This window comes from Schistocerca cancellata, chromosome 1 (genome assembly GCF_023864275.1).
Source record: "Schistocerca cancellata isolate TAMUIC-IGC-003103 chromosome 1, iqSchCanc2.1, whole genome shotgun sequence".
Lineage (NCBI taxonomy): Eukaryota > Metazoa > Arthropoda > Insecta > Orthoptera > Acrididae > Schistocerca > Schistocerca cancellata.
In genome coordinates this window covers 1,248,074,183-1,248,098,923 of record NC_064626.1, presented here as the reverse complement: position 1 = coordinate 1,248,098,923, position 24,741 = coordinate 1,248,074,183, and the positions used below count along the sequence as shown (strand labels likewise).

The following is a 24,741-nucleotide window of genomic DNA, read 5'->3' as shown; positions in this document are numbered from 1 at the left end:
TATTAAACTCATTTTTGGCTCATGACAGAGTGCTAAGATCTACCACTACCACAGTACGCCTTCTCACTTTCGAACTCTCTCTTAAGGTAACCAGATGTCTCGCCACATACAAAGTCTCGTAACGTAACTGCACAGAGAAGTTGTACCTATAAGTTTTATAAATTCGATAACACATCTGCACTGTGCAACTACAGAACGGATCGCGTGTTTGACGCTGTGCATTACTGATTAGGTGTTTTGAACCTTAACAAACAGTATTTACAATGTAGTTCTCTGTACCCTCCGCCAGTCACAACCTTGGCGGTAACAGCTGACAAACGGTTGCTGTATGGTAACATTCTACTGTATTTCTATGGAGGTAGTAGTGATACACAAGAGTCGACTGCTGTATTGGATGCTTTCATGGACAAAAGACAACCATCTGCCTCTAAACTTATTTGCATCTGGGTCGAAGGATGACAGAAAGTGCTTGGATTAGTGGTAGTGGTGGTGGTGCTGTTAGTGGTAGTAACAGTAGTAGCAGTGGTAGTATCCATCCGTATATCTTGTGTGTGGAAGGCCTCATCCTCAGGGTTAAAAGAAATGATAGCTACAACGTTCTCCGTACATTCGCTGTACTTTGTAGTCCCATATCCTGCCACAGTCCGCACCCTCCATTGAAAACTGGTGTGAATACTAGCTCAGGGTGCAATCTTTTACCACAGATGCTTCGAGTTTGCAAAAAAAAATGGTTCAAATGGCTCTGAGCACTATGGGACTCAACTGCTGAGGTCATTAGTCCCCTAGAACTTAGAACTAGTTAAACCTAACTAACCTAAAGACATCACAAACATCCATGCCCGACGCAGGATTCGAACCTGCGACCGTAGCGGTCTTGCGGTTCCAGACTGCAGCGCCTTTAACCGCACGGCCACTTCGGCCAGCCCGAGTTTGCACTAAACAGATAGTCAGACTATAGTAATTCTTCATAAGAATCTACATAGGATTGATGCATTAACACTGATCAATGATCTGCTCTTAGGAGCAGTGAAACAAGCCCTCTTCAAATTTTTGGAGTCTCCATTTGCCAAGAAGTTTGCAGGCCTATGTAAACTTCTTCAGATAAACTATCGTTTCACTACTGAAACCAAAAACTCGATCCAAAATAATCACCGTACGAAATGGGAACCCTTACTTAAAACCCAGTACACCATACAAATCATCACCGCAAAAATCCATTGCTTGATTCCTGCAACATATATCTGTTACCCAGACATAAATATAAAACATTAACATATTCACGACACTGTGAAATATGCAGTCGACACATGCAATTAAAATATTCACTGACTGGAAAAAATAAATAATCAACCAGAAGTGATTAATGTCATCTTTTGTTCTGATCTTGATGTTCGATAAACCAAATGAGGCTGAACTGTTTTAACTGGTTGCCTGGTGCACGTATAGTGGATGTTTCACCGCCAGGGCATGCCGGGCATACGGCGTCAGGAGAGAGGCTCTGCTGTGGCAGCCGGCAGGCACACCGCGTCAGGCGTAAAGCCGTCCGCACACGGACCGTGCATCCGAACGTTGAGCATTGAGCGTGCCGAGTTTCTGACGTCATAGCGTGGAATAGCACGTTCGAGAGCCTTTCCGAACGTGCAGAGCAATATCTGGGATGTCAGATATTCTGAGCGTGCGTCTGAGCGTTGACCAATGAGATGGCACAACGCCACCTACGTCACACGCACGCCGCCTCTCTTCAGTACACAGTTGTGAGGCGCCATATTGGCATTCATTTCAAGCCTATACGTATATATGCCATTTCTGAGCACCAGCAAATTTAGAATCACTGGAAAACCCGTTGTTAACTGTGTGATTCGTTCCAATAAAATAATGAGAAACATCATATTCGTGGCAAAAGAATTATTGTAACCTGCGTATCATGAGAGTAGGCTATTTGAAGGCAACGACACACTGAAGATCCACCCTAAATGCATTGTTCTGGGCACAATTTTTTATAATTAAATTTCAATTAGTAACATCTACGATTAAGGTTTTCAGTACAGGGTAACAAACTATGATTAGAACTAAAGGGGTTGTTGTTGGCTTAGCGTAATGAGTAGAATCACCGTTTTGTAAAGAGTTTGTCAGGTCGGTGGTTCGCCTCTTGACACTTCCAAATTTTTTTTCCTAACATTCGCGTTTTTATTAGGGTCAGATACTTTATTATTACTTTAATATAAGTATATACTGTAATATTTGACGTCATGTAACTATAAGTTCACCTTTTTTTGAGGGGTGACTGTTCGATTGGCTTAATCTACTAGACAGCTTGACTACTTGTATATTTGCTCCTTTTTCTTTTATGCTTCGTAATTCACATGTTGCAAAGATTCTGTTAATGGGTAGAACAGTCATCAAGTAAGACGGACCCTAAAATGTGGGAATGATGAAATAATAGACATTATTTATTATTCTTGTATGGAGAAGTATTCCAAATTTGTACCGCACTGTTTGTAATGGAACTTTTATAAGGCTGTGTCCTTATTGATTGGACATGGTACTTTCCTTTTTGTGGACGATTGAGGAAATGTGCGTTTCAGCAGAGCTAACGTGGGAATTTTACACGGGCCCCTTGAGTAAACAGTGTGATTAACGAACTAGAAACATCCCTCAACTGCCGCTGGAGTGCGTTGCGATCGTGTATACCACGTTGCGGCCCATGTACCGTATGCACAAGTTGCATCGTTCCTGAGCGTTCAGCAGCACGTTGAACTCGGCACGCTCAACATTAACATTTGACAGCACGGCCCGTGTGCCAACGGCTTAAGGCTATGGCCACACGAGCCTGTTTTTCACACGCGTTGTGCAGGAATTCACGCCGACATTATAGACCACTGCTTGTTCATTGGGGCTGGCCACATGTCGCCTTTTCGCACGCTGTGCTCCCACAGACTTCTGCATTCACACCCTTGGATGCATTTTATCAGCGTATTTTTTACTCTGGGCACTGGTCACACGTGCAGGGAACGCGCTACGGTTTAATGATCCTCCCGGTCTGTAATTTACCTAAATCCTGTTCGTGTGCGTTTGTTGCATTATTTGCATTAATTAGTAATTACTGTATTTTGCATAGTGTAATGTGTTAGTGAAAAATTAGCACACTTCAGACGTGTCTGCGATTTGCTAATTGCTCTGCGGAATAGTCGATAAAACAATCTGCAACATCATGTACACTGATTGGGCAAAACATTATGACCACCTACCTAAAAGTGTGTTGGTCCACCTGTCGAATGCAATTCAACAGTGATTCTGCATGCCATGGACTCGACAAGTACTTGATATGTTTTCATGGATTTGTTGCACCAGATGCTTATGCAGATGTCACACACTTCCCATAATTTACGGGTGGTTGATTTGTGGGCACGGATCTGGCACCCAATACTGTCCCAGTTGGCTTTCATCGGATTCGAGTAAGCCGAATTTGATGGCCAGGACATCAACATGAGTTCACTATCAAATGAGTAGCCCAACTGAGTGAATTGATTGTTTTCATTTGCTTGCTCCCAAAGACTACTTTCACTCAAAAGAATAAGTGAATAATTCAATCGATACGTATAACTAAAACTGAATGATTTGATTTTTTCCAATAAATGAATGAATTGATTATTTTGATCCCATGACTAGAACATTGTTGCACTATAGTGTTAGACAATTGTCATCTAATTCTGTGGAATAGTTTTGGTGTGTAAAAAATTTTGTAGTAATGGTGGTGGTTGCAGTAGTCGCACATGCCTTTCATTCAAGTGGATGAACTGGAACATTGTATCGAAACTGGGTTCAAATGGCTCTGAGCACTATGGGACTTAACATCTGTGGTCATCAGTCCCCTAGATCTTAGAACTACTTAAACCTAACTTACCTAAGGACATCACACACATCCATGCCCGTGGCAGGATTCGAACCTGCGACCGTAGCGGTCACGCGGTTCCAGACTGAAGCGCCTAGAACCGCACGGCCACACCGGCCAGCCTATCGAAACTGGGCAAAGTTGTCACATGGAGGTACCCGTTATCCTTATTTATACTAAACACATGTATTTTCTGTCTATCAAACACTGTTTATTTGAAAATGATCGATATCGGGCAATACTGCCAAACTTCAGATAATTTGTCATAATTACAGAGTAACCTATCCTGATGGAACTATCAGTTCATTGTCAAAGTGACACCAAGCTAATAGTTCCATTAGGAGAGGTTACTGTGTAACCATGACATTTGATCTGAGAATAGGCAACACTGCCCAAAACTGATAATTTTGAAATAAACAATGATTGACAGACAGAAAATGAGTCAAATTCTAGGCTTTGGATGATATTCTCTTGAAACTAAATTCGTACAAACCTGGTGAAGTTTATAAGTAATCTGTTTTTCCAGCTTCAGCAATTAAGAAATGGACAACTGCCATTTGATGCAGCTACACTTCTCTTTAGGATAATCATCATAAAGACACACCAAAACTGCAATCACAGGTGGTTGGTTGGTTTAAAGGCGGGAGATGGGACCACACTATGAGGTCATTGGTCCCTTGTTCCTAATAAAACAATGCCACCAGTGTAAGAATAAAACAGACGAAACATATAACACAAAACAGAAAGAAAGGAAAAGCCACAAGAATGAAGGGAAGGCAACGAACACTAAAAGGAACAAAAAGAGGACAAGAAAACAGAGAGATGCTTGAAACAGAAACCATATTACAGTAGCTGGCTAACCACGAGAATAAAAAGGGAAAGCCAGCCACTCTGTAACACATTAAAACCTCCACCTTAAAAGCACTAGGGTGGAGGACACAGAGGTACAAAGGACACACGCTAAAACCTACATAGAAGTATAAAACCCACTCTTCCAGATAAAATGTGAAACTAAAGCTGCTGTGGAGGCATTGTCACTTAACACCGAAGGCAGGGTGCTGGGAAAGTTAAAAATCTGCTGCAGAGTGGCTAAAAGTGGGCAGTCCAGCATGAGGTGGACGACTCATTTGGGAGCCACAGTGACACTGAGGTGGGTCCTCACAATGGAGTAGGTACCCAAGCGTTAGCCACATATGGCCAATGCAGAGCCAGCAGAGGACAACTGATTTCCTGCGAGAGGCCTGCATGGAAGACTTCCAGCATGGAAGACTCCTTAATGACACACAGTTTGTTGTGCGTGCTGTTATGCCTTTCTCTCTCCCAAAGCCGGAAAACACTGCGGTGTAAGACAGAACACAGATCAGCTTTGGAGATGTCTTGTCTCCAGAAGCAGTTTCTGCTTTGCCTGTTTGCAAGTTCATTGCCAGGGATTCCGACGTGTCCTGGGGTCCACACAAACACCAGAGAACGGCAGGACTGTTCCAGGGCATAGATGGACTCCTGAATGGACGCTACCAGAGGGTGGAGAGGATAGCACTGGTCGATAGTTTGTAGGCTGCTCAATGTGTCAGGAGAAATGACTCGCCAGGGCATGAGCAGATGTACTCAATAGCACGAGATATGGCCGCCAGCTGTGCAATGAAAACACTGCAGCCAACTGGCAACGAGTGGCCCCGATCTGGGCCACCGATGCAGAAGATGGACTGCCGCGGGCGGGAAAAGGAGACGGTAATTCGGATGCTCAGGGGAACTATGAATGTGTGCTGCGTAGCTGGCGAGCAGTTACACACATCTTATCTGCAGTGGAGGGACACCAGCCTCGACCAGTACACTGGTCACCGGACTCGTCCACAAAGCTCCTGTCGCTAATCGAACCTCACAGTGGTGTACAGGACTGAGTAAATGCAATGCTGAAGGTGCTGCCAAACCATAAACCACACTCCCACAGTCAATTCGGCATTGGACAAGGGCTCTGTAGAGCTGCAGCAGCATAGAGCGATCTGCACCCCAATTGGTGTTGCTCAGGCAACAGAGGGCATTGAGGTGCTGCCAGCACTTCTGCTTAAGCTGATGAAGATGAGGGAGCCAAGTCAATTGAGGGGTGAAAACCAGTCCTAGGAACTGATATGTCTCCACTACAGTGACTGGATCATCATTAAAGTAAAGTGCAGGTTCCGGATGAATGGTACGATGCCAACAGAAGTGCATGACACATGACTTTGCAGCTGAAACTGGAATCTGTGGGCTAGAGCTCACGACTTCACCTTGTGGATGTCTCCCTGGAGGCGCCACTCAGCAACAACAGTACTGGAGCAGCAGTATGAAATGCAGAAGTCGTATGCATACAGAGAAGGTGAGATGGAGGGCCCGACAGCTGCTGATAGACCGTTAATGGCACACTCAATACAGACCCCTGCGGGTCCACATTCTCCTGGATATGGATGGAACTATGGGAGTCACCAAGGACACAGAAAATACGGAGCGACAGGAAGTTTTAGGTAAAAATCGGGAGTGGTCCCCACAGACCCCACTCATACAATATGGCAAGGTACAATATGGCAAGGATATGACGCCGCCAAGTCGTGTTGTATGTTTTACGTAAGTAAAAAATGATGGCAATCATATGTTGCCGTCTGGAAAACACTGTTTGGATGGCAGACTCTATGGACACAAGATTATCAGTGGTAGAGCGGGCCTGGCGGAAGCCGCCCTGACGTGGAGCCAGCAAGCCACAAGACTCCAGGTCCTAACCCATCCGCTACATACCATACATTCCAGCAGCTTACAAAGAACGTTGGTGAGACTGATGGGCCAAAAGCTATCCACATCAAGCGGGTTTTAGCACTGGAATGATGGTGCTCTCCCACCATTGCGATGGAAAGCCGCCATTGCACCAGATCCGGTTGAAGATGACGAGATGATGTCGCTTGTAGTCAGATGAGAGATGTTTAATCATGTGGCTGTGGATGTGATGAGGCCTAGGAGCTGTGTTGGGGCAATGTGCAAGGGCACTGAGGAGCTCGCACTCTGTAAATGGGGCGTTATAGGATTCACTGCAGCTTGTAGTAAATCAGAGGACATTCACTTGCAGCCACCGTTTGAGTGTCCGAAAGGCTGGGGGGTAAATCTCCAATGCAGAGGCTTGAGCATAGTGCTCAGCAAAGTGCTCGGCAATCGTGTTTGCGTCAGTACATAACTCGCCATTTATGGTAACATCGGGAACAGCTGTTGGGGTCTGGTACCCGAAAAGACGTTTGATCTTTGCCCAGACTTGAGAAGGTGATGTGTGGCACCCAATGGTGGAGACATATCTCTCCCAACACTCCTTCTTCCATCCTGTGATAAGATAGTGAACATGGGCACAGAGCTGTTTAAAGGCTATGAGGTGCTCCAGGGATGGGTGCTGCTGTAGAGCTCACTGACGCTCCTCAATTGCTTCAGCAACCACCAAGGGAATGCCTAACACCTTGGGCACCCTAAAGATCGAGGAATCGCGTTTTCTGCACAGAAACAATTGTACTAGTCACCTACTCAACCATCACATCGATGTTACTGTGTGGGAGAGATTCAGTGATGACAGCAGAGATGAAAGTTCCCCAGTCCGCACTGTTCAAAGCCCATCTGGGCAGGCGTCCAAGGGCCTGATGCTGGGGCAGTGACAAGAAGATGGGGAAGTGGTCACTACCACACAGGACGTCATGTGCTCTCCAGTGGATAGATGGGAGAAGTCCTGGGCTGAAAATTGATAAATCAATGGCCGAGTAACTACCATGAGCCACACTGAAATGTGTGGTGGCCCCAGTACTTAAGAGGTCGAGGTCGAAAAGTTTCGACATCGCTGTGTCGGCCAGTAAGCATGGTACCACCCCACAAGGGGTTATGGGCATTAAAATCTCCCAGAAGTAGGTAAAGTTTAAGGGGTTGATCAATCAGTGCAGCTAATACATTCAGGGGTACTGCACCATCCGGAGGAAGATATACATTGGAGACATGTATTTCCTGTGTCATCCTTATTCTGCCAGCCACAGGTTCAAGAGGGGTTTGAAGGAGGCACATGTTCACTACAGACTGAGTTGAGGACATAAACGCAAACTCCACCTGACACACTCTACAGTTCCTGTAATATCCCCTTATAGCCATGGAGGGCAGGGGTCCACATTGCTGAGAACCAGGTTTCCTGGAGGGCAATGCAGATAGCAGGTGTAAAGCTTAACAGTTGCCGTAGCTCAGCCAAGGAGTGGATAAAACCGCCACAATTCCACTGGAGGATGACATCGTGTGAGTGGGAAGGCATTCAACATTCAATGAGGCAGTTTACGCCTCAGAGTCACCTGCTGCCACCGATTTATTGCCTGAGCAGTCTTTATCGATTGTGTCTGAGGGTCTGGCGAGATCTAGGTCCTCAGCAGACGCCAAAATCTCCACCCTATCCTTAGCCACAGAGCTTGTAGGTGGCAGTAGTGTGGGTGCTACCACAATTTCCTTGGTCTTAGGGGTTTTCTTTTTGGATTTCTCTCGCTGCTCTTTGGGTTTCCCTGGCTAGGAGGACTTCACTGGCTCAGCTTCCAGGACTGAGGATGAGCGTGAAGCCCTATGACCAGCTGCTTCTGAGCTCTTCAGCCACTGGCGGGTGCTGTCTTTCCCACTAGAAGAAACTTGGGAAGGGAGTGGCCCAAGGGATCCCTTCCTAGTGAGAGAAGGCGAAGAAGACTTATGCATCTCCAGCTCAGAAGTGGGTACGGATGTCCCCAATGGTTGGGGGGGGGTGTTGCTCTTGAAGTAGGTGTGAAGGAGCAACAGCCCCCCCCCCCCCCACACCATCAAGGGGGCAAGTGTAGTCTTCCAACTCTGAGAGGTGACCCGGATTGGCGGAGCTGATGGTGCCAGAACTGTTGTGGCGGCGGAGTAAGACGATGCCATACGCACAGGATGCAAACGTTCAAATTTTCCCTTAGCCCCAGGATAGGTCAGTCTGCCCAGGATCTTGTACGCCATGATTTTCCTTTCTTTTTGGAGAATACTGCAGTCAGGCAAGCAAGGCGAATGGTGCTCTATGCAGTTGACACGGATGAGAGATGGGGCACATGGAGTATTGTGATGTGATGGGTGTCCACAATCTCAGCATGTGGCACTGGAAGTACAGCAGGAAGACATATGGCTGAACCTCCAGCACTTAAAGCACCGCATCAGGGGAGGGACATCACACCAGTAGACCATCACCTTGACCTTCTTGGGCAATATATCTACCTCAGAGGCCAAGATGAAGGCACCGGTGGCAACCTGATCATTCTTCGGATCCCAGTGGACATGTCGGACGAAATGTACACCTCGCCACTATAAATTGGTGCGTAGCTCAATGTTGTACTGCAAAAGGTCTCTGTGAAATACAATACCCTGGAGCATATTTAAGCTCTTATGGGGCGTGATGGTTACAGAAACATCCCCCAGCTTGTCACAAGTGAGTAACTTCTGTGACTGGGCAGGGGATGCTGTTTTGATCAAGACTGACCCAGATCTCATTTTCGACAAGCCCTCCACTTCCCCGAACTTGTCCTCTAAATGCTCAACAAAATACTGAGGCTTCATAGTCATGAAAGATTCCCCACCAGTTCTCAAACACACAAGGTACCAGGACAAATAAGATCTGCTGCCATCCTTAGCCTGACGTTCCTCCCATGGTGTGGCCAGGGAGGGGAACGATTTGGGGGTCATAAGTCTGTGCGTTGATTTGAGCTCGTGATCGCTTAGAGACTGCTGGTGTTTCACCACCAACAGATGATGGACTACGCTTCACTGCGTGTCATCCACCCTGATGCCACCCACTCCGACCAGGGGCCCTCCCACAGGTGCCACCCAGCCACAGCAAAGGGCACCTGGCAGGATGGCCATTGCTGGGAGTCCCTATGCCCCAGGGGGATGGGCATCTACCCTTTGGCATATTTGGGGAGTTAGCGGCGCAGGCATCAGCAGAGCGATCCCTATGTGGTCAGGGGGCTACAACCAACAGGGTTCATGGCGGCCCCACCACCATGGACTGGCTACTGTGCTGGATATCTGGTGCAAAGAAATCCATGGTCATCGTCAACGCAGAAATCGACACTCGCCCAAGAGATAGAGAATGGGCAGGACTGCAATGTGATGATGAGAAAGTGGGCTAAAGATCTCAATGCACAATGGACACAATGCACCTTTTAAGGTGCCCTTCCCCAATTGGCTCTCTCTTCAGGAAAATTTTGAAGAATGGATGTCAAACCCTACAGTGGACCATCACATAAAGGCCGAAACATGTGAAACTCATTTTAGTCACCTTGTACGAAAGGCAGGAATACCTTGGGCCTATTCTAACCCCTGGACCCGCAGGGAGTGCAATCACAGGTGGTGGAAAACATGTTATGGTGCTTAATATAATAGTATTGGGTGCCCAATGATCAAATGTGTATGAAACAGCTAACATGTAAAATTAACTGTTAGAAAAGTATGTGCCACATTGCTTGAAAGGAAATGAGGAAACAGATTTCTCATAACAGTTTGGACTATTGTATTTATGTACATCAAACTGTTACAGAGATCTATGTAGGCCCACCATTACATAGCAAAGGAAACAGCTGGTGAGAGCTGGCAATCCAAGATGAAAAACATAATGTGATTTCATATGCTGGAAGGGTTATGACAAGTGTTTTCTGTCATTAATTGGATGAAAAACAGAGATCTTGGATTGAAAAACAAAATCATATTTCATCAGGTCAACATAACAGCCCAAAAAAGTGCTTTGGTAATGGGAAAAAATGGTCGTATGAAAGTTAGAAGAACCATTCTATTCACCACAATCACAATTTAGGGATGGAAACTACTCACTGGAAAATCATGGGACAGAAAACATTGACGAAAGGGAACTACATTGAAAAACCACGAACATTTACTTCGAAGAAAGTATATCACTGCCAACAGACAGTTACCTACCAACAACTGTCAAATATGTCACAAATACTCCCAACTGGACACTAAAGGTACTATTCCTATGAAGTGTACCTTGCATGCATCTGACAGAACATATTTGATTCTTTGTATTGCTATTCACGAAAACAATTCCTTAACTTCCGGAATTAATCTTTCTTTCTGGTGTGTAGTATCCAGTATTTCATCATCTTCTAGACCAATTTCAATTTTGTGTGAATTGACACTCAAATCAAGAATTTTACCTTTTCATTACTAATAGTTCTGTTGGCAAGTTCAATTAGAGTGTACCATCTGGCAAAGAATGGCAATACCATTCTCTGAACTTCACGTTTGTGGGAGCATTCTATCAGAAGTGGATGACTAGCTACACACACAGGACCAATCTACAGATTTTAGATGAGCATTGTTGATGCCTTTGAGCTGGGCTGCAAGACACGCCATCTACACTAATTAAGATACAAGAAGACACCTAGTATCTTGCTGCAAAAAGGAAAGGGTCACAGCTGATTTTTAGTTCAGTAAACAGTTATATACAGAAATTTTCAGTTCCTTAGTTGCATCTGAATCTGGAGCAACAATTTCATAAAGCCAACTGAAACGCCATACACTGTCAAGGAAAGCAGTCACAGGTACAGCTACAGGAGTGGCCTCATTACCACGCATACTTCTGATGACTATGCCCCTGAACCAACTATGCCAAAGAAAAATTTTGCAAATAATTTTAAGAGTAAAGGAAACCACTCACCAAGTAGCAGAAACTTTGAATTGAGTGTGCGTGCGTTGGGGGGGGGGGGGGGGGGGGGAGGATATGCAGCACGCATGCACTCCTGTCGATTACTCAACTCTTCTGAGCAGTCGTCTTTACTTCTCCCTTATTATATTTCAAGGAATATTTTGTGAATAAAGCATCTAACTTCCCTTTATTAATTGTATGGTATTCCCAGTTCACAGGATTAAACAGCATGACAACACTGAATATGCTCACAAAATCTATGTACAGATTTGGTTAAAAAAAAAGTGCAATCTTGCATCTATTTACAATATTTATTACTGTGGTACAAGTTTATGCCCCACTTTCAAATCTACACTAATTAAAATACAAGAAGACACCTAGTACCTTGATAAATTTTGGTGTTTGCTTACATATTTCATGAGTGAAGTTTGCACAGGTAAAACACTAAATTAAGCATTCATAGTTTTTACGTCCCATGTAGTTCTTGAGTTTAATTAATGATATTGTTAAGTTGTACTGAGTGAACAATAAATTACGAGATTAAAGCAATCGCTACTACAGAGAAGACCCTCACCAGTATATGGCTGGAATGAAATGACAAACCACTAAGCCTAATCGACAATGTTATGTAACTGGATTACATTTGAGAAACCGAGTTTCTAGCAGATCCATATGTACCAATTATGAACAGCAAAAGAAGTGTCCATGCTGACTGGATAGAACTGTTAAGAATAAATTGTACCTTGATACTGAGACTAGCTCCCTTTTCCAGAATGAGATTTTCACTCTGCAGCGGAGTGTGCGCTGATATGAAACTTCCTGGCAGATTAAAACTGTGTGCCCGACCGAGACTCGAACTCGGGACCTTTGCCTTTCGCGGACAAGTGCTCTACCAACTGAGCTACCGAAGCACGACTCACGCCCGGTACTCACAGCTTTACTTCTGCCAGTACCTCGTCTCCTACCTTCCAAACTTTACAGAAGTTCTCCTGCGAACCTTGCAGAACTAGCACTCCTGAAAGAAAGGATATTGCGGAGACATGGCTTAGCCACAGCCTGGGGGATGTTTCCAGAATGAGATTTTCACTCTGCAGCGGAGTGTGCGCTGATATGAAACTTCCTGGCAGTTAAAACTGTGTGCCCGACCGAGACTCGAACTCGGGACCTTTGCCTTTCGCGGGCAAGTGCTCTACCAACTGAGCTACCGAAGCACGACTCACGCCCGGTACTCACAGCTTTACTTCTCCGCAATATCCTTTCTTTCAGGAGTGCTAGTTCTGCAAGGTTCGCAGGAGAGCTTCTGTAAAGTTTGGAAGGTAGGAGACGAGGTACTGGCAGAAGTAAAGCTGTGAGTACCGGGCGTGAGTCGTGCTTCGGTAGCTCAGTTGGTAGAGCACTTGCCCGCGAAAGGCAAAGGTCCCGAGTTCGAGTCTCGGTCGGGCACACAGTTTTAATCTGCCAGGAAGTTTCAGCTCCCTTTTCGTTGCAAAACATTTCTCAAGCAATGAACAGGACACATTTCAACAACAGCACTTCCCCACTGTTAATTTTCAACTTAGTGAGCTCTCACATGACTGAACAACCATGTGTGCCATATTTCATCCACCCTCAGATTTTCCATTGTCAAGGAATTAAATCTTTCCAAGGTCCTCAAGATCTGACATACCACAATGTTCGCACTGAAATTCAATACCTTAAATTTTACTGACTGCTCCAATGGCCAACTATACTTATGTACGATAATGAGGAAGAGCTGAAAAAATGAGAGGAGCAGGGACACAGGGTAGAAGGCTAAGGAGTTCATGTACTTAAGGCTGTGTGCAGGTCGAAACTATGAAACAATATTTAAAAAGTGTTACCAAAAGGAAATTGTGTTACATTTTCTGATAAAAATGCCAGAAATGTAATTTCTATACATATTTTAAATATATTTCACGACAAACAACCAGTCTCTAACTCAAAAAACTCAACCACAGCTACATCAGGGTTAAAAATGTCTGCAAATAATGAAGCTGATTTTCAATCTAAATGTTTATGCTGTGGCTACAAAACACAGTACCCAGAGATGCATTTTATTCTGCAAACCAGAATGCACTGAAAATAAAATAGAAAATACACTCTGTTCATACAGATTTTGAAGATCATTAGGAAATTTTGGGGAGAAATGAGTATCAGCAATTTGAAAACATGTTATTGAAGTGATTTATTATATAAAAATATGCTATGAAGTTTCAATAAATAAACTCTAAATACACATTAACAAAAATCACCAATACAAACTTTTTCATTAACATATATGTATATATAAAAATTTTAATACTTCTCAGACGATGGAGTATTTAAAGCCATAGCATATCTTTTGAGCCATGTTGCATACTTGAATACACAAAAAGAGAATTAACATTCTACTTAATATACTATCTCCAAATAATTCTTTTCTACTTATCAAAGTAGATCACCCATCCACTACGGCCTACAAAATGTTGTCTCAGAATAATAAAAAGTTCAAAAAGTTAATATGCTCTAAAATGCTTTCCAACTTCAGATCTGATAAAAAGTAAATAATATATTATTATGTATAAATAAATAAAACATACAACTTGTATAATACGAGTAACAAGGTTTGTGACCAACAATGATACACCCGACACTTCCCATTGTACTACAATCTACAGTACATTCCAACAAGAATTGTTATCTTTGGTAAACACATTAATTTCCGACTGAAGTAAGCCCCATTGTCATGACTGAGAAATGTATAAAAAACAGTACGGTAACTGATTTTACACACACACACACACAACAGTATCAGCTAAAGCTACAATGAAGATACAAAACAAATATCAATAGCTGCCCATGGATATTAAAGTAGTAGAGCTTGGCAGTTTAAGAGAAAATCATCTACCCTAAAAGAAACTATATATGTGAATAAGGTGACAGTCATCTTGTGGAAGGAAACATTACAGGAATGTGAATCACTTTAAGGAAATGGTACAGTTATCAGAAGCCATGTAGTGCATAAAGAACATGTCACTTAATAAAAATACGTAAAATGTTAAAGAACGTCTTTCACTGTAATACACTAAAAATTTACTTTTTCAACTCACCGAATAGCTGAAATGTTGGAGCTGTTGAAAGCTACATAAAAAGAAAAATTAATGAAAAGTTCGAAAGCTTTTGGATGAGTCACCAAGCATGATTTATTTTTGTGTGTGTGTGTGTGTGTGTGTGTGTGTGTGTGTGTGTGTGTGTGTGTGTGTGTGTGTGTAATGTTGTTGTTGGCGGTGGTGGTGTCTGTCTGAAAAAGGATTCACGTCCGAAAGTTAGCCAAGTTTTCATTCTTTTTGTGTGCCTGTCGACAATTCAACACTTCTGCTATTCGGAGAGTTGTTTTCTTCCCTCCTGCATCATTTACATACTGCCAGAACCTTCCATACCATAATCAATGTTTTTCAACTTGTTTAAAATAGAATTATACAACTCTACAACCCATTTTGTGCATTTCACTGTATTGCAAACACTTCAGTTTAACATTACGGCAATTCTTGATGGATTTCCATGTGAACTGAATTCGTTCTTTGTTAAAGAAGCTACGCATTATTAATAAAACACTGAATGACATATTCGTGAGTAATGAACAGTGTGAGGAATGGAATGGGCAATGCAACAGAGTGAAGCACAAAATGAGCTTCATGTAGAGAAACATGCCCATGTCCTCTTATTCAGACTGCAATCCGTTATATTATCTGTACAGGTTTGCAGGATTTTTAAAATCACGTTAAACAAGATCTTCAGTTTTTCGTACTTCTATACTTCATCTTTCAAAGGCACAACACTTTCTTCCCTAAGATTTCTGAAAGCATAACCTAACAAATTGAAGGCACTTCATTAACCATACAACATGAACAACCCAATGAGCTTTTCACATTTATTCACTGATGCAATTCTATAAACTTCAGCAGAAAGGCTTCTCACCACCTTGCCAATCATGCAACAAGTAGAATCCACACAGCACAAGGATTCAAAAAGGAACTGTACATACACATATACACTTGTACTTTGGGAGGGGGGGGGGGGGGATGTGTGACAGCTTGAATACAGATAGTACTTACAGTAAATGGCAAATAGCTGCATTATAATGTTGCTTAAACAAAGCATAAAATTGTGCAGAGATCTCTCTTATGAAAAATAAATTTTGTAATACATGACTAATTCAATGACTGGAAACACTATCATTTGCAGATATTTAGGTTAGAGGACCACCCACTATCAGAGAATGGTAAGAAAAAGAAGTCTACAAGAAATACAAATTCTTGGCAGAAAGTATCTAGTGGCACCAGAACAGAGAAAACTCAAGTAAAGTAAAGATGGGTGAACAACCCATCAAAGGTAAAGGTAAGCAAATGTCAGTTATTCATAAATGTGAGGAAAGTTTTAAATATGGCTCAAGCAGAGAACTAATTATGATAAAACTTTCCCTATAAACTCTACCCCCCATCCCCACCTTTCCTCCTGCCCATTCTTTGTTTAGATTACTTTTAGATGCTGAGGTGAGGTGAAACCAATTTGCTGCTGCACATAGACAATCCACACTTCTTTAGAAATGGAAACTCGTCCAGCCAAATGTTACTATCAAGCAAACAATTTACTCACTAATGGATAACATCTAATTCACTGTTTTCTCTGCCCTTTAAGAAATGTAATCAAAGTAATCATTTCTGTGTGTGCTGCGACATTAGGTTGCTTCATAATTCATTACAGCTCATGGAAATTTTTGACACATGAACGATAAAATTCATTAAAAAAGTAAAAAAGTTTATCCTAGTACCTACGGCAACAATATGGAAATGACAAATTGCTTCCCTTAGACAAGCACAATGAAAAAGACCTCCAAATATTTAAGCTTTCAGACAAACATCTACTTCAAATGTAGGAAACACACACATTCACTCTTGCACTTGTCTGAATGTGCCTGTGTGTTCCCCTTTGGAAGACAGGGTGTTTTGTCCCAAAGCTTAAATATGTTTCATTGTGCCTGCCTGTGACTGAACATCTCCATGTGGTGAATAGCAATCTGTTATTCCATACTGGAATTTCCATTGTTTGTTTATGACATATGACATTAATACCACAAAGTTCAAAAAAGATCTGGCTAATAGAGATGGCTAAAACCACAATTATTCCTGTACTTTCTAAATACTCAGCATTGAAAAAGAAAGCAAAATAGTGACGAATAACAAATAACTGATGGGGTCAGTGGAAAAAGTGCTCCTTCAAAAGAGTTTATTTTGACATATGGCATAATATATGTCTGGTTAGATTCAACCATTTATCTAGCAGATAGTATTTTCTAGTGATACACAAGGAACTACTTTCCAGAATAAATATATACTCTGAAATGGAGTGTGCGCTGAATTGAAACCCCCTGCCAGATTAAAACTGTGCGCCAAACCAGGTCTCGAAGCTGGATGTTTGCCTTCTGTGGGCATAGGCTCTATCGACTGAGCTTTCTGAGCACGATTTAAAACCCACACACCTCAACTTCCGTCAGTACCTCATCTCCTAACTTCCAAACTTCAAGCACTCCTGGAAGAAAGGATATTGCAGAAATATGGTTAAGCTGCAGACCTGTCTCAAAATAAATCCTTTCTTCCAGATATTCAGGTAAACACCTATGAAGTCTGGAAGGTAGGAGATGAGGCACTGACATGTGGAGTTGTGAGGGTCGGATGACAGTTGGGCTCTGATAGTTCAGCCAGTGGAGCACTTACCTGCAAAACGCAAGGTCCCAGGTTCGAGTCGAGGTCCAACAAATAAAGTTATTCGTTTAATCCATACTATATCGATGTTAGCACTTTCTTCCGCAGAACCCTCCAGTTATATTACAGGAGGTGACACACAGTACTCACCCATCAATAAATCTAAAAAAAATACAAAATAGATTTAAACATTTAAAAGGTCACCAGCTACAATCACATTTTCCATATTCAAATATGTGCATCTACCCTCCCTTTCCTTTTGCAATCCCTATTGTAAAGATGAAATGAGCAACCAAACATAGACACACAGAAGAAATCTTTATGGTACATGTGAAGTGATAAGGTCGAGGCAGCTTTATATGGAATGTAGTACAATATAACCCTGATTACATGAATAATGACCACTTCTACTGCAGTGTCCATTGATGAAGATGCTCTGTTAAGCACACAAAGTCAATTGTGACATCAAGATAACCCTGATCTCAATCTCACTCTTTGGTATTATATGTCGTTATTAGTACAAACTGAAAATGAGATGTGCAGGTACAGAAACAAAACGTTAAAGAGAGATAATAAGATAATGCCACTCTTATGTCATACTTTAAAATTCTGTGTTTGTTGCTAGCACATAAGCAACACATCAGGAACAATGAAGATCAACCAAATTGGATTGCTGCACGGGTGACTGACAGGAACCAGGAACACCTAGAATCAAAAACTTCAGGTATCAAAATAATGTCATCATTGTAAAGGTTTGAACAGCAAAGCGTTTTGGCATGACTATATCAGAAGTTGTATACCAGTTTTCCTGCAGAATGAGCACCTTAGTGAAATTTAGAAGGTGGTAGAAACACACACACACACACACACACACACACACACACACACACACACACACACAGAGAGAGAGGATTAATTTAAACTGTGCAGGCAGGATGTGGGTGGTGGCTGGATAGCTCAGTTAGTAAGAATGAAAGGGAAGTCCTGTTATTAGCACAAGGTTTCAATCTGTCAGTGATTAACAGAACAACACACATTACACCACAGGGTAAAGTATTCACTGCAGCTCAAGTTCAAGACTATATTACACACTGCATGAAGAATAATAATTTTTACACTATTTTTAATTTGTTTTACTGGGTAATCCTGCATCCACTCAGAATAAATGTAGTGCTAAGGGATTTCCAAATTAATTCTGTAACTAATGCAGTACTGAGGTATTACTGATCACTTATAATAGCATTCACAGAAAACTGCCACAGTTTGAAGTCCTGAAGAGCAGTGCGATTTATCAGGAGTATAATCCACTACAGCCAGGAATTCATAGCAGTGAGATCACTGGGACAAACCAAACAAGGCAGGCTAGACAGGTTGTGAGTGACTTTTTTACATGTTTACATGTGAGTGACCTTTTTTTACATGTAAACACTGAAGTACAAAATGGTTTGCACACAAAATGTTGCGAATATGATTTAACTATAAAGTTGAAGATGAATCTTCTTTGACCAGGAAGTTCACTTGCTGAAGTAACTAAAATCTGTGATTTTTCTCTACAATTCAAAATGTGCACATTCTCATTCAAGCAGTAATATCTGGTGATATTTAAATAAGCATGATATTCCATGTTGTATGGGAACACAAACTACCATAATGAAATGTATCTCCACAAAACAAAATTAAGGAACATCACAATTCATAATGCCATACAGTTATAAAGATGAGTGATACAGTAATCAGTATTGGTACTACTGAACAGCAACAAAAATTGCTTAAGCTCAAAAGGACCATGGGGCTCAAAGAATCCATGGGGGTTCAAAATTTCCAGGTGCATTATGTACATTATTAATCAATGGTCTTCAGATCTGCTGAAGAGATACCTTTTCCCAAAAACTGGATGGGAGCATAGATCATACATTCTACAAAAGAGATATCAGACCTGGTCCATAAAAACCACCATCTCATTTCATTCTCTTACAGCAAGCAGAATTCTGCATGATGACACTATCCCAGGCAGTAAGTGTGGATTTCATGCATTCTGGAAGTAATGATCCTGGAAAACTAATTGTGATATTCAGACCTGACACCCTGGTTCCTAGGCTTCTGAAAACCTTTCAATTCAATACCACAAATACTATTGTGGGGGGTTTAAAATATGGTCATGGAAAGTCTTGGACCCTGTCAAACTGCAGTGCCAGTCAAATGCAATCAGCCAGAAAATTTAGCTGAAGATGTGTGTATGCTTACTCTTGTAACTCTGGAGGAGAATTCGTGCAAAAACTAACAGTATTCTTAGTCTTGTTTATGTGCCTTATCATTCAAAAATGGCTCTGAGCACTATGGGACTTAACTACTGTGGTCATCAGTCCCCTAGAACTTAGAACTACTTAAACCTAACTAACCTAAGGACATCACACACATCCATGCCCGAGGCAGGATTCGAACCTGCGACCGTAGCAGTCGCGCGGTTCCGGACTGAGCGCCTTAACCGCGAGACCACCGCGGCCGGCGCCTTATCACTGACCCAGCTCATAACTATTTGGTGGAACTGTTAGCTTTCTCCTCCCTTCAACACAGGTAACATTTAGTCAAATTTGTGTCCACGAGAAAATTTCGATAGGTAGACTGTAATAATCTGGGATAGACAATCATCCACAGACACATAAATAACTCTTGATCTGACTCACAGAAGTGTAAAAGGGCTGCTACTGTTCATGTTACGTATGGACTGGTTAGTACTTACCTCCTGGAGGCATAATTCCCTGTACTACCAACTAAACAGAAATCATTAACAGCACTGCTAGCTTTTGATGATAGACTATTACCTCAGTGAAGTAATAGCCATTGGTTGTGATAGTGTGGACAATTGGAAGGTCATTTGAAAGGCAACCGTGTCACGGAAGGGAGGGGTCTTTCCTAAATGTGCCTCATTTCGTGCTATTTTCTATTGTGTGTTTCTGTTGGCATTCCTGGCAGTAACCTTAAGGTAAGTACTGACAAACCCTGTTGTCTCTAAGTGAATTTAATTTTAATGACAATGACTTAGCAATTTCAATTTGACAATTTTTTAAAATGACTTATATCTAGGGGCTACCTGATAATTTTTAATTAATGTCCAATCAGACATTGCCAGAAAGACAGGCAGCTAGCTGCTAAGACAGAGAAACTCAACATAAAGCTCTATATACATTTCCCTCTCTGGCTGAAAGGAGCAATACACAGAACAGATGTAAATACAGAGACCAGTTAGATGGCAAGAGCCAAAGTATATACTGGACAGCCTGTTTCCAGCTCTGAAAGTTGGAAGCATTTTTTGTAGGCAAAAGGGGAATGATGACAACCAACAACAAGCAATAAAAGCAGCATCCAAATTCCTACTATTATCTTCTGCAGCACACTCAAGAACAGCACAATGGATATTGCTGTTTAAGACAAATTCTCTGTGACCATTGATTCTGATACATAACCTAGTCATGGTCCTGCCATTACAAATTTTGGATGCTGACTCTGTCCCAGGTTTTTCAAAGCTGTGTAGAACCACAACATTTAAATGCAATGCTGAAACACTTAATTGATTTTTCAGTTTCAACAAGACAACATTAATTTATTCCATCTAATATAGAATGAAACACCATATAGAAAACCATTATCTCATAACATCTGTATATTAACAGATGATACAAAGGGACACTATGTGGGAAGTGCTTCAACATAACTACGACAATTTCAATTACATTACATCACTAAAAACATTTAAAAATTATCAGTGATCTCTTCTGATTCTTATAAAGTATAAGAGTCATTTTCTTCCATATGTAAATATCTGTACCAGTGCCATAAGGTCCATGGCTGCTGATGAGTTTAACACTGCAGGTGCACAATACTATGACTTTTTTCTGTTTTAGTGTTGAAACAGTTTTTAAAGGATATAGTGGAGTAGATGACTTTAGAACTTGCTTCCAAAATTAATCCATATGGAGCAAATAAGATAACTATTAGATCCTTACTGGTTCACTATCAGCTCCATCCTGGTGAGCATTAAAATGGATTTGGACTGCGAATGGTCTTGCAAGTTGCAGATTGTCATGAAACAGATGTTTCATAGGAAATGGGGCAATATTACTGGCTGAAAATATCTTGACTAGAGCTAAATATGCTCCAATCATTGTTTGTAGCAAATCTAATGTAAATGAAAGGACAACATGCAAAATCTTCAAGAGAAGTTTCACTGGACTATCCTCACAGTTATAGTCAAACTGTAGGAACAAAAGCTTTTTCATATTAAAATGGACAAGTAGTGTTACATACCCAAATTCCTACCCAAAAAGAAAGTCAGTCCTTTGCGTGCATTTTTTGAGATAAAAATAAGATTAATAGTAACTTTTTAAAACGAGCAACTTCTTTCTAACAAGAACAAGAGCAGTCCATTTTGTAAATTAAAGGATTCAAAGCAGTTCTCTTTGATTTATCACATGCAAGACTGGAGATACTAGTTTATTATAATACACACACACACACACACACACACACACACACACACACACACACACGGTGTCCCAGGAGGAATGGTCAATATCCAGGTGATGCAGCGGGAACTATAATTTGAAGCTAACGAGGCTAGTAAACATGGGCTCTAAAACACATCTCTGTTACCGTGAACCATCTCATCTACTGATCAAGAGCTCATAGTACTCTTTATTTATTAGACTTTTTCCTGTCATTATCTCTGAATATTGACCACACCTCCTATGACACCAAGTATTTCAGAGCTACATCATCTTCAAGATTTATTAGGTTTTATATGTAAAATTAGTTCATATCTTTACATACATCTTATGCTTTTCCATTACATCTGCTTTATCAATTTGGAGTGTGTGTCAAAATAAAATAAACATTGAGAATTATGAGCATCGCATCCTCTCCAACATATGCAGACTACAATAAACCAACATTTAAATGAATGAGGATTACTTAATCTGCAACTGACATACCATGTGTAAGGACTAATGTCACAAATGAATTCAAATGATCAATAAGTGTAGGTTCTTCATCAGAATTTCACCATCATCTAAACACTGTTAAGCATGTTAATATTACACCTATCGATATCACATGTTTGATGATAAATATTAGCATGTGACTGTTTATATACTTACCACAGTAGATTCATAAATGCTTTGGCAGGTGATACTGGTTGAACACTAAATGCTGCTGAAGAATTTTTGCTCTTGAATTGCGATTTTTATGGCCAAGTATTTACATTACTTAACAACTTCCTTGGGCACAAAAGAAAAGTCAATCCATTTCATCTACATGATAAAACACAAAATCATGTAGAGCATAAGCAACACTTCTATTGGTTTCTCTCTCAATGAGCTAGTTCAAGCGAACACAAATCAAGGGATGGTACACTTCTTCATATAAACAGTAAACTGATTGAGAAATATTTGATATTTAAAACTGCAATGTTTCTAAAAAAATTACTACTTTAAACAAACATTAGGCAACCTTTTTGTACACTCGACGATGCAGTTCATCTATTGACTCCAAATACCAGGTTCCTGGAAAAAGCGTATCTATGGGACCTTCAGGAGTGTATGGTGCCTTATGATGGTTTTTTTCACGAAGTTCCATTATAGAAGAAAAATCGCTTGGAGACACACATGTTCTGCTTTTCAGTTGAGTGCTGATGTGACCAAGATTAGCAATAATGTGTCTCAAAGATGATCCTTCTGAAATATCTTCTGCCACCTTCACAGAATACATGGAGGAAGCCAACCCGGAGCCATAAGAAAAAAGACCGATTCTTTTTCCTGCAAGATGTTCAGCACTTTTACTTACAAGTAATGATACCAGACATCCATATAAAGATGGGGTGTACATATTGCCCACTTCCCTCGCTAACAGTAGAGAGGGAAGAGTCTTTTCTTCAAAGGCACTTTTGCTGCAAGTCATGAATTCCTTTTCTATGTCTCTGTCAAAATACGTGTTTTCAAGATCTAAGCCTTGAAATTTCTGAAGCCCTGGATACTTTGCAAGAATATCTTGAGGAGAACGTATAAAATCATTCAACATTAAACGTGCCAGTGATTTTTGCACTAATTTACAATAAGGGGAATGGAAGATCATTGCATCGAAGTATTCCAAGTTAATCTTGTTACCATTAAGATGTTTTTCTGCTTTGCTGCAGTACAGCTGATAGCAGTTGTCCAATGCACTTAAATAGCATTTAACCGACAATTTACCATCAACTACTGGATATTCAGAAGAGAGATTGGGCTTGTAAAAATCATAAGCATGTTTCATAAATGTTGCCCGAGCACTTGTTTCTATGACAAGAGGAGCATTAGCACCAACCAGCATAGCAACGGCTCCCGCCCCACCTGTGGGCCGAGCATTACCTTTCGCGTACACAGCAATATCACCACATACGACAAGGGCATAACGACCATCCCAAGCACTGGATTCGACCCATGAAACTGCGTTGAACAAGGCAGACGTGCCACCATAACATGCATTTGTAGTGTCCACACCCTCGACATCGAAATTACCACTTTCCTCGAAAAGCTGCATCAGCACTGTCTTCACACTTTTCGATTTGTCTATAATAGTTTCTGTGCCTACCTCCAACCTTCCAATCTCCTTATATGAAATATTGTTTCTTTGCATCAGTTTCGACACTACTGTAAGGCACAGTGAATTTATATCTTCACGATCTGAGCAAAAACCCATTTTTGATTGTCCCAGGCCTATAGTGTATTTTCCTGCCGAAACTCCATCGAACGCTTCCAGCTCCGATTGGTCAACGTACTGGGATGGAAAAATTTGTTCAATGGCAACAATACCAACATTGGATGGTCTGGCACTCATTTTCGCTGATTTGATGACGAAAAATAACTGGTATTGGTTCGGCAGCGCACTGCAGTATCGCGCCACTCGGTGGAAAGAACTGGAGGAATGTCAACAAGCACCCGCACACTTCACGACACCATCCAGGCGAGGAGAATCTCGCCTGTGTCGCCTCTCACGGTACTTCAAGTACTTGGCCTACTAAAAATACACGCATAACTCCTGTAGACCTGTACCGTTACTGTGCACGTTGTCAAGATGCCATCACAATGTCAAAGATTTAACACTGTAGGAGGCTTGCCAACATGCTCATAAGAAAATATATAGATCTCTGCCACGGTGAATCCTATTTCGTTGTTCATGTGTATAACAAATGTTGCAACACACTGGCTGCAAATGGATTTCGAGAACAGTTAGTACTCTTACATGACACGTTTCACAGGCGTGAAGTTTAAAGAAAAACTGCCTTCAGTGACTTCCTTGCTTTCTCCCCTGTAATATTTCAGACAGTTCAAGTTTAATGCATGGCGAGTGGCGACACTGTCCGTTTGAAT

The 24,741-nt window shown here is 41.6% G+C and overlaps 1 protein-coding gene across 1 annotated transcript; it reads right to left on the bottom strand.

The window, feature by feature from the left end:
- Positions 1–17,395: 17,395 nt before the first annotated feature.
- On the bottom strand, positions 17,396–24,408 carry LOC126094899 (hydroxymethylglutaryl-CoA synthase 1). The gene is made up of 2 exons (XM_049909541.1): positions 22,495–24,408; positions 17,396–18,046 (listed from the first exon to the last, which is right to left on the bottom strand). The coding sequence occupies exon 1, from the start codon at positions 24,206–24,208 to the stop codon at positions 22,838–22,840; it is 1,371 nt and encodes a 456-aa protein (XP_049765498.1). The 5' UTR covers positions 24,209–24,408; the 3' UTR covers positions 17,396–18,046; positions 22,495–22,837.
- Positions 24,409–24,741: the final 333 nt, after the last annotated feature.